Genomic DNA, 16,513 nt, shown 5'->3' with positions numbered 1-16,513 from the left:
AATGATGTTGCTGTATTAAAATCAGATCGACCCGATTAGGAGTCAAAGCGTGTAATACAACCTGCAGCAGGCCAGCAAACTTCACCACTCCCCACCCCAGACGCTTAGTTTCAGGTTCCACGAGACTCATCTGGTACACATCCACTGCCAGGAAACGCTGCACTTGAGCACCGTCCTTCGTCACAACCATACAGGCAATCAGGTCACTGTTATCTGCAGAAAACACAACACTGTCTGTATTGACATGCTGTGACTTTGACAACACACACAAGGGATTGCAGACGATTTCCAGAAGAACAACAGAGAGGGGGGTGGGGGGGGGAGACATTTTAAAGAAAACCCAACCTCGCCCTATTTCAAAGTATCTATAAAATCTAAAATTTCCATCCTTCCCAAAAAAGGACTGGCAGAAAACCAAGTATTAAAACTTCACTCCTCTGGCAACAATACAGGCCTATTAATATCCATAACACTGTCTCCCCGAGGCAACACACAGCAAATCTGGATGTTGCCAAGCATACATTTCTAGCTGATCATTGGCAAGCAGGTGCAGGAATGTGAATTTGTTCCTGTATTACACATATAATTAAATAACTCATTAGGAGTGTTCTGTACACACTGTACTGCACACAAATTAGTTTTGGACTGCATGTTGCTATCCACAGAATCACGATTTCCACAGCACTAACCATACTTCCTAGTAAACCTGATGGGTTTTGGCCAATACTTCGGTCAGAATTGTGCAATGCAGAACATCAGTTTCCCCCCCTCTAAATGTCAATATTTAAAATTAACAAAAACATACGCAGTGAACCCCCCCCTTTCAAAATGTGGGAAGAATAGCAAATACCTAATGACATACCGCACACAAAAGTTACTATCACGCTAGCACGATGTCTTATTACAATACATTCCTCTAGAGATGTCATCAAGACATTCAATATCCGAGATAAGCACATGGTAAACACCTCAGTTTTTGAATAGATGCCAAAGCTACTTATGGGGAGTTTACAGAACACTCCACTGAGTCATTTTACTCTGAGCCTTTCACGTCAAACTCACCCGAAAATTACAGTCAATACTGGCATCCCACGGTAATGGGGCTGGCCTTAACTCATCTTGCACCAGAATTCAGCAACAAAATAACCCTTAAGACCAGCCATTCAAGCAGTGTAAAACTACCGAATCACTGAGGTCAGCTTCAGCACCTAATAAACGTCTGACACCAGAATGCAGTTTCACTTTCAAATAACTGGCAAATACAAGGCACCAGTCTTTATAAAAGGAAATTTAAAACCTCACTTCCAGTTTGAGGTCAAAACCTTCTTGCTGAAACACAGGGTCTAATGACTAGCATTTATCTTCCACACAATAACTTATTATACAGGTCTGAAAGCTACAGATCGACAAGAGTCACAATACTCCAGTAATAAACATTTTGCCATTCCTGTACATTGCACAGTTTGTAAGAGGTCAACAGTGAGGTTACCAACAAGACTCTTCTCACCATAACTAAATAGGTAAATAGAGTGCCTTCAGAAAGCACTCACCTTTGGATTGTTTTCATATTTTGCTATGTTGCAAACTCAAAACAGAAATTTATTTACTGTGCATAGAATTTTGTTGTCATGGATCTACACAACTCACTTTATGGAATGAACGTTATGGAAAAGGTTTACGGGTAATTAAAACAACAACACTGAAATGCCTTGATTTGAAAAGTATTCACCCGCTGTGCTATGACACCCTATTTGGAGGCTAAACGCATATCATTTCTTTGGGAGATCACAGTATACTTGAATGGAGTTCACCTGTCGACTGAAACGGAAAGAGCAGAAACTCTACCATGAGGACCAAGGAGCTTTCGGTATAACTACGCGACAGATTTGTGAAGAATTACAGATCTGGGGAGGTGTATAAAACATGTAGGGCTCTGAAAGCTCCCAGGAGCAAAAACGTCCATCATTAGGAAATGGAATGAATGGAGAACTACCCAGACTCTTCATAGAGCAGGACACCCTCCCAAACTGGGCAATAAGGGAGGAAGGACTTTGGTTAGAACTGACCGAGAAATCCAATGGCCGCCCTGACAGAACCTTTGAGCTCCATTGCTGAGATGAGAGAACCTGTCCAGAAGACAACGATCTCTAAAGCACAACTCAGATTTAATCTCTACGGGAGAGTGGCAAGATGGATGCTACTCCTGAGTAAACGCCACATGCAGCAACAGCATGCCTGTTTTTTTGCAACAGGTGACACACCCTGTGACCATGAGGCAAAGGATTCTGTAGTTGTAATGCACTAGAAAACAAAAACCAAACTCATTGGCATGAATGAAAAGTACTATGCCTGGTGCAAACTGAACACAGCTCATCAACTGTGTGGCAGTCTCCGCGATGAAGCACGATGGCGGCAACATCATCTTAAGGGGATGCTTTTCAGCGGCAGGGACTGGGTCACTTGTCGGGACAGAGAGAACAATGAATGGAGACAAATACAAGCAAATTCTCATGGACACCCTGCCTCAGCCAGCGGAAAAAACCTCAGACTGGGGCGAAGAATTGTAGAATCGAAGTTGTAATTGTTGCAAAGGGTGCTTCTATAAAGTACCGACTAGGTTCTGTAAACGGGTTATTTTTATTTTTCATGTTTCATAAATTTTTGTTAGTCAATAAAAATATTTTTAGCTCTTTATATTGTTCTGTGTATTGTGTAAAGAGTACAATAGTTACAGTCATACAGTCCGCCTTAAGTAAGGGACCTGAGAATGTGGATCTGCAGTGCTTAAAAAGTCTGGTCTTGATGAGAAGTGAATTACCCATCAATACATTAACAATAGCTCTATTGCTTCCAGTTAAGGAAAAAAATGACAACATGTTTAGGCGCAAGTTCAATTATTGTTCAAATAAAGGAACTGGAGAACACCACACAGTCCACAGTCTCATAATGTAACTGTTCTTGTAAATCACTGTCGTCAGTGTCAACTCATTCTAAATCTTAAGAACAACAAGCTCTTGTGAAAACCAGGAAACAAAAATACAGTCTATTTCACAATCGCAAAACAGCGTCTATTTGTAAAGGAACCTTACTCTTTTAAGTCGCTGTTCCTTCAGAGAAACAGAATAAGAACGTCAAGACTTCTCGTTTCACTTTTCAGTGCTTTTTTTACTCAGCTTGACAACTGGAGCATGACGGTTCCCAAGAAACACAAGAAAAAATGAAACCCAGGCAGCCTGAGTAGCCACCCCAGCGAAGAAATATCACTTTCAAAGAGCAATGAAGGGAAACAGGGCATGGCTACAGTGGTGGCTCAGACGCTTGAGAAAGCTTCAGAGGACTGTCTGAACTTCAATTTCTTCCTCAGAAGTGATTTCACCTGTGAGAAATCTGGGAGAAGCCGGGTTTGTTAGACTTCTTATTTCCTTAACATGCCGTTCAACAAGATGAACAGGAGAGGCAACGGCAGACTCTTGCTGGACACGGATATCAAGACTGGGTTTAACCAAACCATGAGCACCTGGGTCTGGTTATATCCAACTCGTCCAGTCTCTCACACCAGAACCCAACGATCCCCAAACGGCGTCTCCTCCAGTAAGACAATGTACTGTCATGCTGTTGGAAGTTTGTTCAGCCCCTTGCTCAGCCTTTCACTTATCTGCCCTGCAGCAATTTGTTATTGAGGTTTTCAAAATTAGGACCTTTTCTCAGAAAAGAAAACTCAGTTTCCTGAACCTTACTTTGGTGCAGGCTAAAGAAATTGTACATAGTAAATATTTTATATCATTAAAGAATAGATCATTAAATCTACGCATATAACACATCCTTCATGGTGTAAGCGAACCTATTTTTTTTTTTACTATAAAAATTCCTTATTTTACCATTATTCATTTCAGATTTTGCCAAGGTTAACCCAAGCCATAATTAGCAATCCCCTTTTGTACAGCATCATGGAGAACAAAACCATCGCTCACAATGGCACTCTAAAGCAAACTGTTGCCCTGTTGTCAAAAATGTGTCATTGTTATTAAGCCAATTAACGGTTTAAGGAAAGAGGACACATGCTTTCTGATCACCACCTGGCAACTTCACAAACCCAGTGAACTCTCAGTTCTGCAGCAGCCCACAGATACCCTAATGGCTTGTGGTTACACAGACCATGTAAACAGTCTCCATAGTTACTGATGACGCTACAGTGTTTGTCAGACTTTTCTTCATGAATGGCAAACGGGGTCATTCGAGACCACTCCTGTAGATAGTTAATAATAGTTTTCCACAAAACACAAAAAAATGTGATTCACCAATACTATTAGAAATACAGGAAATTAATTTGGTAAGAAAACCTCCAAACTATAATTTTGAGTGTTATGCAGGACAAGAAGGAAACACAACAATAACAGCCCAAAGGACAAGTCAGAGATGGACCTTTAATATCTCTCACACAACCACAACTGATCTTGCTTTCTAACTTGGGATCCTCAGGATACTATCATGTCGATATCATGGCTGAGGAAGTAAAGACGTGGTTATGCATTAATCCATTTATCTTCAATGAATAAATGTGTATTATACAAAGACAGCTTCCAAAGTTCTAGAACCCTGTAAGTTACCTCTGCACAAAATGGACCATACACAATTATACAGCAACTAAGACACAAATTCAACTGTTAAAAACAATGTCCAAACCTCTTAAGAGGTAACTGTACTACAGTCTCAATGCTTCGGGTAGAAAACTGTAAATGGTAATGGTAAAGCACCATGATTTTCAAGTAGGTAACTGCGTCAAGTTAAAAGTAAAGGTTTATTCCATGCTGAAATAAACGGACAACATTTCGGCAACATTTCACTTTTATAATATCAGAAAACCATACAATGTTAACTTTAAACCGATATGAAAACACACTTACTGATTACTGATCATAACCTTGTTTAACAATGAGCAAAGCTATACTGCAGTGGACCTGCTATGTAAAGCAGCCAGATTTTTTTTTTGAAAAAAAAAATCTTTACAGATGGAACAAACATCACTGACAACTACAAAAGGTAGGGACACTACCAAAAATCACAGAATCCATGACACCTGTCACCATGAGGGAATCCCAGTCAAAGATACAATACCAAAGCCTTTCTTCTCAGACTAATTTTACTCATTACTGTGGGAACGCTTTTCCATGCTGTTTGGAATGAAAGTGCTGTACTTTGGGGTTTTATACATAAAGGATTCAATGCAGATGTATTACTGTACCAGGCCCAATTAAAAAAAAAAAATTGCATACTAAAACTGCCAACATCATTGCATTGTGAGAATAGATTTTATGCGAAAAGGCCCTGTGTACAATGCACTGTGCTGTGCATGTTTTAGACTACAGCAAATCTCCAATTTGCGCCGTGTTACATCTGATTACATTATCTGCCTCAAAACCAACGAGATTTCTTTTGTCTTGAAACATGACTGTGGGGAATCACACCTTCATATAAAGGCTGTGATGAAATGCAAACATACTGATTAGAGCAGAAAGAAGCAATTCTACAGTTATAAGACTAAAAGCTGTTCATTTAGAGACCATTGGAGAAGCATAGCCAAACCATGCATTCAGTGAGATACGTCGCCTCAGATTATTCATATAAAATGATTCCTTTATAATGACAGTATTGATGTCTTTTGTAAACTAATAGATCTCGGATGTATTACAGAAATTCACCGTGAATGAATGGGATAGCTTATACATGAATCAGAAATTCTCCCATATCTCGAATTAAACTGTTATGTTCTTAGGCTGGCTTGAATTTAAAATGAGAGATTAAAATCCACACTGTGCTTCAGCACCCTTGTATATATCTTAAGCAGAGTATTTAGATTAGAAAGCAAAGGCCTCTCTGGATTCATCACTAGTGCAAGTGAGCTTTTGAACTTCTCTAGTGCAGAGGAAACTAGGTAGACCTGAGATGAAAAAAAAAACACACCTACTTACAACGCCTACCAAGGCGCACTTCCAGAGTACAGCCAGCCTACACATTTGTTTAATATGTAGGTGCTTCTGGATAGGATTACTGTAAAAAGAAATGATGTATACTGGAAAAGCACAAGTCTGAGCTGACATTAGTCTCTTTAGACCAAAGTTCATTTTCATTCAGTGGAGCATCTGACTCAATTGTACTTTATTACAAGACACCTGCCTGTGTCAAAAATAAAAGCACTAGTTTTGGTCAAAGTCAGATTACTTGGATTTTTGCCTTGCATCCCACCAGTGGATATCCTACTAAAAGCAAAAGTAAAGTTTCCTTTATTACCATCACAGAAAGAACTTGACAGTTAAACAGACCCGTGCCATTAAACCATTTGAAAAGCAATTCTCTCTAGAACTTACACTTCTGTGATTTCTCAGGTTCTGACAGGACTAACATAAGTCAAATTTAGGGCAGCCATGTGACTGTGTTCAATGGAACTCTTCGAAACAGGATGGGGTATTTTACTAATCCTGCTAACAATCAAACTGTATGAACAGCTGCATGATACTGATTTGTTCAGAAGAGATTAGCACTTGTATTAAACAGCTGATCAAAAATAGGCATTGTAACACAACACTGAAATAGATTTAATTTTGAAAATGTCAAAAGGTCCTGACATATTTGCCTTTAACATAACTGAAACCAACTGAACAACATTTAAAGCTTTTAAAGCCAAACATGACACACCAATCCCCTGATATTTCTTAAGAGTTCCGAGAACTTGTGGACTTAAGTTTTAACAAACACTCAAGTAGAGCAAGAGCTGACAAATGATTCTGTAGGTCAGGAGAAGTCACTGTCACAGAGGATAATGAATGACCAGATGAACTTGAGCACACTTAATCATTAAAGCTCACTTAAAGCTGGGTTTGTGGTATTTCAAAAGTTGTATTGGTTTTAAAAAGGGGAAATTAAGATTAAATGTTTCAAGAATAAATTATTTAAATACAAATATTATAACAACTTAAAAATGATTTTAATTGAGATTGGGTGTAAGATACAGACAGCTATAAAGTAAAATTGCAGCAGAAATGGTTACACTAACCTTAGTTATCTCAAACCTGAATGAAGATTCCAGACTAAGATGGCATTTAGGATTTGGACTGGAAACACGAGGAGATCAAATCATTACAAATTTGATCTGGGCAAATGTTTTTATATTCTTTTCCAAATATAACTAAACACCTTTGTAATAGGAAACCAGCAATATCTAGACACTGTGTCCCATATTAATCCCAGTTTAAAAGAAATCGGTGTTCTTTTATATGGAATCGATGATCCATAATGTTTACATCTGTACATAAAGTGTACAGATAATGGCACACACACACACACGACAATGTGAGAAACAGGTGCAACACGTATGCCGTAATAGGCACAGCTACTGCTCATGTTAATGTGGATTGGTATCAACCTTAAACTGCGACACTGAGAAACCTTCAGAAGAGTTTTAGGAACATCTTTAAAACCACATCAATGGAGCCTGTTGATGCTGTCTGTGCTCTCGGATAGCAGGTGAATTACTATAAATTCACTTGACACTGTTGTTTCCTCCAGTGTTTTATTATTTCCTTTATTAATCAAAGGCCAACGTTACTTCAATGAATTGAAAACAATTCACAAACAGATGCAAATGAATTTAACCCTGCAAGTCCAGGTTAAAGAGCAGTTCTACAGAGCATCCTTCCTGCTTGGAGCTGGGCAGCACAGGTACAAACTTTCTTTCATTAGTAAGTCTTGCAACTGTAAAAACATGTTTCCAGAAAAAAAGCAGACTTTTGTTTTGTTATGAACATAAAAAAAACAATGGCTTTGACTGTGGAAGGGTGATGCAGATTCTTGCCCAGAACTGGGAAATCAGGCAAAGAAGGTTCCAGCTTTCTTTCACTATCATGGTCTTGTAACTCTCTTTGGAAAAGACCAGACAAGGCTTTGTAACAGATCACTGGAATGGAGCCTGGATACAACATGGAGTCATTGCTCACAAACGTGGCAGCTATTCGTTTATTTACTCTTGTTATACAGTACTAGTGATATGAATCCTCACAAAACTTACCTACAATTGTCACCCCTTCATTTTATTGTGTGAAAAGCTGAACTATTATCATCCTTGGCAGTCACATAAACAGAACACGCGAGCGAACACTTACCATTTTCAGTGTGTCAACAGCCCTGAAGCAACTGATCGATTGAGACTCAAAAACATCCAGCGGTAATTTTGCCAGTAAGTCACATGACCAGTCCCATGTCGCTAATTTAAGGTAAGCAATGCTTAAGAACAAGCAAGCTGCATTTTCAGAACCAGTGGGGGACCTTCGCTGCTTTGCAACATTACGAAAAACGACAAATCTTTGAAATACCAATTTTTCGAACAACATGACAACTCTATACATTTTCTTGATATGTGCACAATCACATAAACTCCTAATGGATAGTACATAACTAATATTCCACATGCGTATGTATATGTTTATCTCCCATTTGTGTTTTCCTTTTGTTTGTCCTACATGAAAAGGTTCTAATTTACTTAAAAATAAGCAGAGAGGGTGCTTTGAAAAATAATTCACCGTACCCTAAGCAGGTATTTTCTAAAAATCTCTGCATCCAAGTGACTCTCAAAGCAGTGCTGAAATAAAGTGCATGGCTGGGATATTTCCTACTGGGTAAACCATGGTCAGGAACTCTGAATGAGTAGTGGCTGCAGGAATGATGACTGGGACAATCTGACCAAATATTTACAATTCAGACTGTGGGAAGGTTTGAAAGGGAAATTAAAAACACAGTCCAAAACCATAACACACACAGTTCTACAAGGCATGGCTATGGGCATTTTCTTATGGCAGTGATCTCATGTGCTCTGCCTGTGCAAACAATAGCAAGAACAGGGTCACGCACAAAGAGAAAGCGGCTTCTTCCCCAGGTGTTCAGATGTAGGGTAAGGCAGAAGACTCGACACTTGCGAGAAGCAGCTCACTTAGGTCAGAGAGCAGAATAAGACACAGCTGCACACCCAAGGCTTTTATCAGCCCTAATCTTGTGCAGAATGTTTAGAAAGAGAAAACTTTTAGCACAGAGCTTCTCAGAAACCGCTTCAGGGGTGTCGGGGGGATTGAGCTGCTCATTCATATTTGCGGTCTTGCTTATGAGTCTGTTCAAATTGGCATTCAAATGAAACTTTGGGCTTAAAACAAAAAACAGACACACAAAAAACAGAGCTGTGCTCAAAAGTTCACTCATCCAGGCAACAGGAGCTTGAGGGCTCTTCCTCAGCCCTACTTACTCAGATCCAGCACGTCGTCGGTTTTGATGAGGTCCTCCTGCCTCGTGAGAGGGAGCTGGGTCTCCGGCTCACCCTGGAGTTGCACGGATAGCGAGCGCAACATGAAGAAGACACGGATCGCCTGCAAAGATCGACCACAAATACTCCTCTTAGACATCAGGCACGACTCAGGAGCGTCTCCCCCACAGGGTCCATCTCTCTAGGACATGTCCAGACTTAAGCACCAGCCAGGATTTCACCTGCACCTCGGCAGCTTCTCTCTTTAAGGTTTGGACTGAATCAGAGCCAATATGACCGTAGCCAGAAGGCTACTGGTTTTAGTTTTGCTCTCTTGGGCTCTGGGATAAGATCTGAGCTGTGACTCGACTGACATGCGTTAGACGACACTACTTAACTGACTTTGGGCTCATGTGTCTCGTAAGTTCCTATCATGAGCTTAGAAAGATAGTTGGGAAAAACATTTTCAGCAAGGAAATTACTTTATCCCTATGAATTAGAATGAAATAATACTGTGTAGAAGATCATTTAAATCTCGAATCAAGATTTCAGAAAAATGGCAATACTTAAAAGGACATTTTAAGATGGTGCAAAGCAACTTTTAAGTAAGAACTAGTGTATAGACCAAACTGTAGGTCTTTTTACAGTAGTAAAAATAAATCAGGATAATCTAGAGATAATACTAATTTATGTTACCCTTAATTCGCTAGGTTAAAATGAAACCCTACATGTGGACGTAAAAATATTGACATGAGTCTAAAAGTTCTATTGAAGTGCTGTTCTGACAAGGTTCAGGAACAAAAAGCTTCATATTAATAGCATAAGGAGAAACGGCCCACTTGTTAATATGCATGTTTGTGAGAACAGCTTTTCTTTCTCAACAACAGAGGCTATCGGTTCAGAGAAATTTCCAGGAAAGACAGAGCCAAGACTTCACAGGCACTAAACAGTAATAAAAAACTGTACGACACTGATTTTGTTTATTTTTGGTGGGGGAGTGGGCTGGAGTTATTTCCTAGAACAAGTTAAATTTCTCAGGAGTCTATTCTCCACGAGGCTAACATCTCCAAGAGCAAAATGATTCTCACAGTTTAAACTGACAATCATCTTGAAATACAGCCTCTTCTAAAAGACACGTCTTTAATTGGATCCATTTTAAGATGCAAAATGTTATATGTTGACTTGAATGGTGGGTTGCTGCACAGCTGTAGTTCTGAGATTTTTCCGTTTTAAATAGATTTCCTCTCAAATCTGGAGCCTCTTTACCTTCAATACAGAAGTTAAGAATGGAAAACCCATCCTTCTGTTACATGACATTACCATGAGATAAAGACTGCACTGACATCTCTGCAGGTCATTACAGTACAGCCCTGAGCTGCCTTACAGTGTTGAGAGTGTTGTAATAATAATAATTGCTTACACTTATATAGTGCTTTTCTGGACACTCCACTCAAAGTGCTTTACAGGTAATGGGGACTCCCCTCCATCACCACCAGTGTGCAGCCCCATCTGGATGATGTGACGGCAGCCATAGTGCGCCAGAATGCTCCCCACACATCAGCTATCAGTGGGGAGGAGAGCAGAGTAATGAAGCCAATTCATAGCTGGGGATTATTAGGGGGCCATGATTGGCAAGGGCCAATGGGAAATTTGGCCACAATGCCGGGGTTACACCCCTACTGTTTTCGAGAAACGCCCTGGGATTTTTAATGACCTCAGAGAGTCAGGACCTCAGTTTTACGTCTCATCTGAAGGACGGCGCCAGTTTACAGTATAGTGTCCCCGTCACTATACTTGGGCATTAGGACCCACATGGACCGCAGGGTGAGGTCTCCCAGGAGGTCTCCCATCCAGGTACTGACCAGGCTCACAGCTGCCGAGCTTCAGTGGGTAAAGCAGTACTGCATATAGCTTTGAATATTTAAATAATCACCAAAGAAGACAAACTTCAATGGATATTATGTGTTCAGACAGCGTTTCAATAAAGTACCTTGAATAGATTATTACACTATGGATCATGGATCAGTTAAATTAGTTAGGACGTCCAAACCAATAGGTTGTGATGGGGCTGCAGTGGGTTTTCTCTGTAATAGGTGGAGCAGTGGTAGGTCTGTGCCATAGGAGACAGAGATGCTGACACAATCATTGTTTTGCGGTAAAGTCAGGTTGAGACTTCTCACAGACTAAAACAGAGTAACAGGGCACAGTTTTTGAAGATAATCCACAAAGAGCAAACTTCTCTTGTTAAAGTATTGGAACTCACTTGTTCAATGCAGACATCAGCATTATTCAGCTTTTGTGATAAATCATAAAACCACCGTAACAAGCACAGAGTTCCTCAAGGTTGACTTTGCCTTTCGCCTGGAAGCAAAGCAACGCCAAGACGAGCTTCATGTCTGAGAGCGATTTGTGAGCTCTCTTACCCTCCTTGTCCTCTCCACATCTCCACAGGGTAACCTTTTCACAAAGTCGATGCCAGTCAGTGGCGTGCCAGTGGGGGGAAGAAGAATGGAAGCATCCATCATAAGGTACTCCACGTTCAGAGGCTTGCTCTACAGGAATGCAGGGCAAGTTAAAGTCTCATCACGTTCGATTTTGTTATTCCATAAGTTTTCAACAGAAACAGCCGACGAGAAAACAAATCTTACCGTCATACTCCTGTACTCGTCTTCAAACATATCAAGGAATATTTCTTCACCCTGTTCATGTGAAAAATGCTACCGTCAGAAAAAGAGAACAACATAGCTGTAACAGTTGCATGCTAAGGTTTGGGCACCCCTGGCCAAATTACCTGTTTTGTTGATTTTCTCAGTGAAGAGGAGTTTACACAACCTCTGCAGCGAACAACTTAAACGTGACATATTTCTGCTAATTGTAATGCACAGTTACTATTCATTTGCCAAATTTAACAGATTGAGAAAATAAAACCGTAAATGTGGCATGTGCAAAAGTCAGTCAGAACTTAGTAACACCTCCTTTGGCAGAAATCACAGCCTCCAAACGCTTCTTGTAGCCAGCTAACAGTCTTTCAATTCTTGCTTTAGGAATCCCCCCCCCCCACTCTTCCTTGCAGAACGCTTCTAGCTCAGAAATATTCTTCGGTCGACTTGCATGCACTGCATGTTTGAGATCTACCCACAGATTATCAATAATATTCGAGTCCGGGGACTGTGATGGCCATTCCAAACCTTAACCTTTCATTTCTTGAAGTAGTTCATGGTTGATTTGGAGGTATGTTTTGGATCATTCTCTTGTTGGAATATTCAACCTCTTTTCAACATCGGTTTCTTCACTGACTGTGGGACATTTGCATACAACTGTACCTATAAACCCCACTGCCTGTGAGTGGTCAGAGACTTCCAAAGGAAAGTGTGAACACGCACTCACTGGGAGTCAGAGAGCCCCACTGCACATTGATGACCCCCCCAAACATCTCTGCAATAGGATGTTTTCTTGAAGGCTAAAAAACATTCTCTATAATTAAAAAAAATTCCACAACTGCGACTTTTTCACAACACACCTTTTAACATGTTAAACCTTCATACGGAGATGCACATCTAGAGATGTGACCTAACCTTAACATTGTATCTTTTTAGATTTTAAAATTTTTTAGCAGTTTCCCGAAGCTCTGTAAAAAAAATGCTCAGCTCAGTAATTTTACACAATGAACAAAAATGTAAAAGATTAAACACATCAAAACATCTTGTTTCACAAGTATAAGCATATACATATATATACACACGTATAAGGATTTCTTTACCGAAAATGGACTTCCAACCCGAAAGTGATGCGCATTGGTATATCATAAACATTCAGACAAATGATTGGGATCTGCAGACTGTTGATCTGTAGTAAATAACAACTGTTTATAGATGATAACAGATGTTCTCTTATGGAAGTGCATTTAAAACTGAGAACAATAGGCACTTGTTTACCCAGAGTATGTTGTGGGAGTATGTAACAAGCTACCCAGCCATGCTGTCGGTGTCTTTCAAGAAATGGCTGGATGAGATCACTGGATAAATTAACTACTAACTACCAAATGGGTTCGATGGCCAGCCTCTGGTTACATTCTTATGAAGGAGCCTTAGCATGTAATAAAACATGAGATATGAGATAGAAACAGCAGTCTTTGTGCTTAACTCAATTCTCATATGAAAGGCAAAGCAGAAAGTCTGATAATTCCAAGTTTGCCAAGGGGGGATCGGCAAAGGCTCTCGCCTTTAAAATAAATACGGACACCAGGGAAGGCGACTGATTCACAGCTTTTAAGACACACCCATGTCTCCAGTTTATTTGTCTGCTCACTTCAAAGGACAATACTGGAAGATTCGGTTTGAGAAGTACAATAAAATCAGGTAAACAAAAAAAAAAACATTTGGTTAGCTACAATAACCAGCCCGGGCTTTAAAGGTAACAAATGTTGAAAGCGAGAGATGATGGGAGATAAAAGCGCTCTCTCTAATGAACTCTTTCACTTTCATCACAGTTGTTTAAAGAAAGGCGTGGCCTTACAAAGAACAGGGATTGCACCATCCATCCATCCCTAACGTGAGGGGAACAGGTGACTTGCGAGGTGGCACAATTGCGTTAACCTGGAGCTAAGGCAATTCCAAGTATCTGAAATATGAAAGCATTCCGTAAACATCTGTCATCATGGATTGATCATCGCGATGTTACACAAAACCATCATGTAGGAATTCAAACTGCTTCCGCGCTTGTACCACCTTCAACAAGCACACAGTGTGACAGGACACCGGTACTGCATGTTCAGGAAGCAAAATCACGTCACTGTGAGCTGGAGTTTGCACTTGCCTTGTAAAACCTCCGCAGCAGGTGGAGACTCTCCTCTCTGGCACCCTGAGGGGAAACAGACAAAAGCAACAAAGAAAGCTCTTCAGATAACTCTACTGCCTAATTCAGAAAGATGTACTATACATGTCTAGGTTAATGAGGTCGAACAGAATGGGTAAATGAAACTGAAGACAATGAATACTGTCCTCTCGTTAGACAAACTTCTAATGACACAGATGTAACAGATGTTTTCCATTTCTCCTTACCTCTAAGCAGGCGAGATGAATGTCTTTGATGATGCACCCACTTTCAGACAGAACCAGCTGTTTCAGCAGCAGACAGCTAAGTTCAAGAGTGGCCAGACGTACCTTTCCATCTAAGGAGGAAAAAAAAAATCGAATTTTCAGCTTCCCTTTTACAAAAGTATTACATTACCCTAAGCTTGAGGACAAAGCAAACAAAAAGGATGAAAAAGCACTCTGCATTAATTCAAGAGTAATGTATGCTACTGTGTGTAAAGCTCACATGTCAATACACAAACATTTGTGGGGTAAACTTGATTTAAAAGTCACAGCTGTAAATGCCTTTCGCATGACTCTGGTTTTACATATTAAAACTTTTAGTTAGTAATATGCTCCCCTGCGCGTTACCTATGGTCACCTGCGTGTGTTAGACCAGGAATCTTGTAGACAAACCAGTATCTCACTGGAATTTCACACGGTCTAAAAATACAAGCATTATCTAAAACCTGCCTTCAGGCAAAAAAAAAAAATGTATTACATATGTTTTAGAACCCTTACGAGAAAAGCATTTTTATAAACTGGAAATGCAAACTTTTGGGTAGCAACAACCTATGTTGCATATATGCTATATGTTGCTATGTTGCCTATGTTGTATGACTATAACCTCACGGAATAGCCATACCTGGCTGAGGAGCCTGATTCATCACCCTAATAAGTCTCTCTGCCAGGACATGACTGTATGAGCTCCTCTCCACCTGTTGTCCAGGAAGATGAATCTTCTCCAGAAGCTGTGGGTTGATCCCTAAGGCATAACAAAGGAACCAAGCTCATATTCTTCACATAATGTCCTCCTTGCTTGACGTGACATTCATTTCTAATGTAGGCCCGAACAAAACCAACTTAAAACACAACTGAGGTCTCACTTTCGAAATGAGATACGTCAGTGTCTGAAATTTCATCTTCGACGAACATGTCACAGGTTAATGAGCAACAGGAAATTCCTGGCCCAGTAGTAAGAAACCGCTCATTTAAAGTAAGAGTGTCCAAATAAAGAGAGTTCATGTAAGGACAGGGGCGCAAATCAGGTTGATGTCATGGGTTAGTAAAGTTATGAGAGAGGTGGTTGGACAAGGACCCAGTGGTACATAATAGGAATAAAAGTATTCATATGAGTGCATATTAGTTCACTTAAGGAGAAGATGAAATATTGTTCATATCCCTAGACAGAGATACTGAATAAAGTTATACCAACATCACTGTGGAAAAACACTTTCACAAAAAAAACATAAAACCGCTCCAAAAAATAGCTCCATATTTATGACAAACAGGCAATTTATGGTTAGAACAGGGCTGTGTAAACTCTGACCCTGTGAGAATTGTTTCCAACAAGTTTGGAGTAGCCAAAAGGTCACATTTCCGTGACCTTCGAAGACAAACACAACAAATCGAATGTTTCACAGAGTGAGCCGTGCACTAAACATTTGATTGCCTTTTCCTGGAACGTCTAATTGTCTCTTCCAGGAAGAGACAATGCCAAAACATCACTTTACCTTTGCTGTGGGACATGGCATAAAGCAGACACAGGACAAAGAGAGCGTAGTAATCATCAGCAGTGCAGTCCAGCGCATTGTACACCATGTCCAGAAAAGGCCTAGAAACGACAGGCATACCTGTAAACATACCTAGAAAACAATGGTCACCTCCACTGAGGAGTTAATGTCTGACGAGATAACCTGCAATTCAAGTTCAAGAAGCTTCCTTTGGTTTTATTTCTAGGAATTTGCTATTTTATCTTGAAATGGATAAATACAAAACCCCAACTCAAGACAGAAGGTGGTAGCAGGAGGATTGAAATTTTCATTAAGATAACCACTATGAAAGAATTTCACTGCTGTTCGAGTATGGTTACAAAATGAATGTACGCAAAAAACACAAGGGACCCTTTTTTTCCCCATAAAGCCTGTTCTAACGGTATAATGCAACCAAAAAAACAACATCAAGCGATGCTTTAAATTTGACCTACTGGCGGAAAATACTAATTGATTCAGCATTAGATCTCTCTGAGCCTGACTTTGATGTTCCATTCTGTAAATGTACATGTGTACCAGTGTTGGCCCAGATCAGCACATGCTCTCTATTCATCAGTGTGGGCTCTAGTACCTGCTCTGCATGACTCTGTGAAAGTGCATGCGCC

At 40.2% G+C, this 16,513-nt stretch overlaps 1 protein-coding gene across 8 annotated transcripts in view; it reads right to left on the bottom strand.

Moving 5' to 3' along the window:
- Nucleotides 1–16,513, bottom strand: part of clec16a (C-type lectin domain containing 16A) — a 54,158-nt gene that overhangs the window by 15,944 nt on the left and 21,701 nt on the right. For all 8 annotated transcript variants that reach the window (XM_088613081.1, XM_088613083.1, XM_088613082.1 and 5 more), the window contains 8 exons: nt 15,870–15,970; nt 15,002–15,121; nt 14,344–14,453; nt 14,099–14,143; nt 11,932–11,982; nt 11,707–11,835; nt 9,287–9,407; nt 62–213 (listed from right to left, as the gene is read on the bottom strand). In XM_088613081.1, the coding sequence (XP_088469207.1) occupies nt 62–213; nt 9,287–9,407; nt 11,707–11,835; nt 11,932–11,982; nt 14,099–14,143; nt 14,344–14,453; nt 15,002–15,121; nt 15,870–15,970 (829 nt within the window). The remainder of the gene's footprint in view (nt 1–61; nt 214–9,286; nt 9,408–11,706; nt 11,836–11,931; nt 11,983–14,098; nt 14,144–14,343; nt 14,454–15,001; nt 15,122–15,869; nt 15,971–16,513) is intronic.

This window comes from Lepisosteus platostomus, chromosome 19 (genome assembly GCF_059453375.1).
Source record: "Lepisosteus platostomus isolate fLepPlt1 chromosome 19, fLepPlt1.hap1, whole genome shotgun sequence".
NCBI classification, from domain to species: Eukaryota; Metazoa; Chordata; class Actinopteri; order Semionotiformes; family Lepisosteidae; genus Lepisosteus; species Lepisosteus platostomus.
Note: the sequence above shows the minus strand (reverse complement) of the source record. Positions and strands in the feature narration are given on the sequence as shown.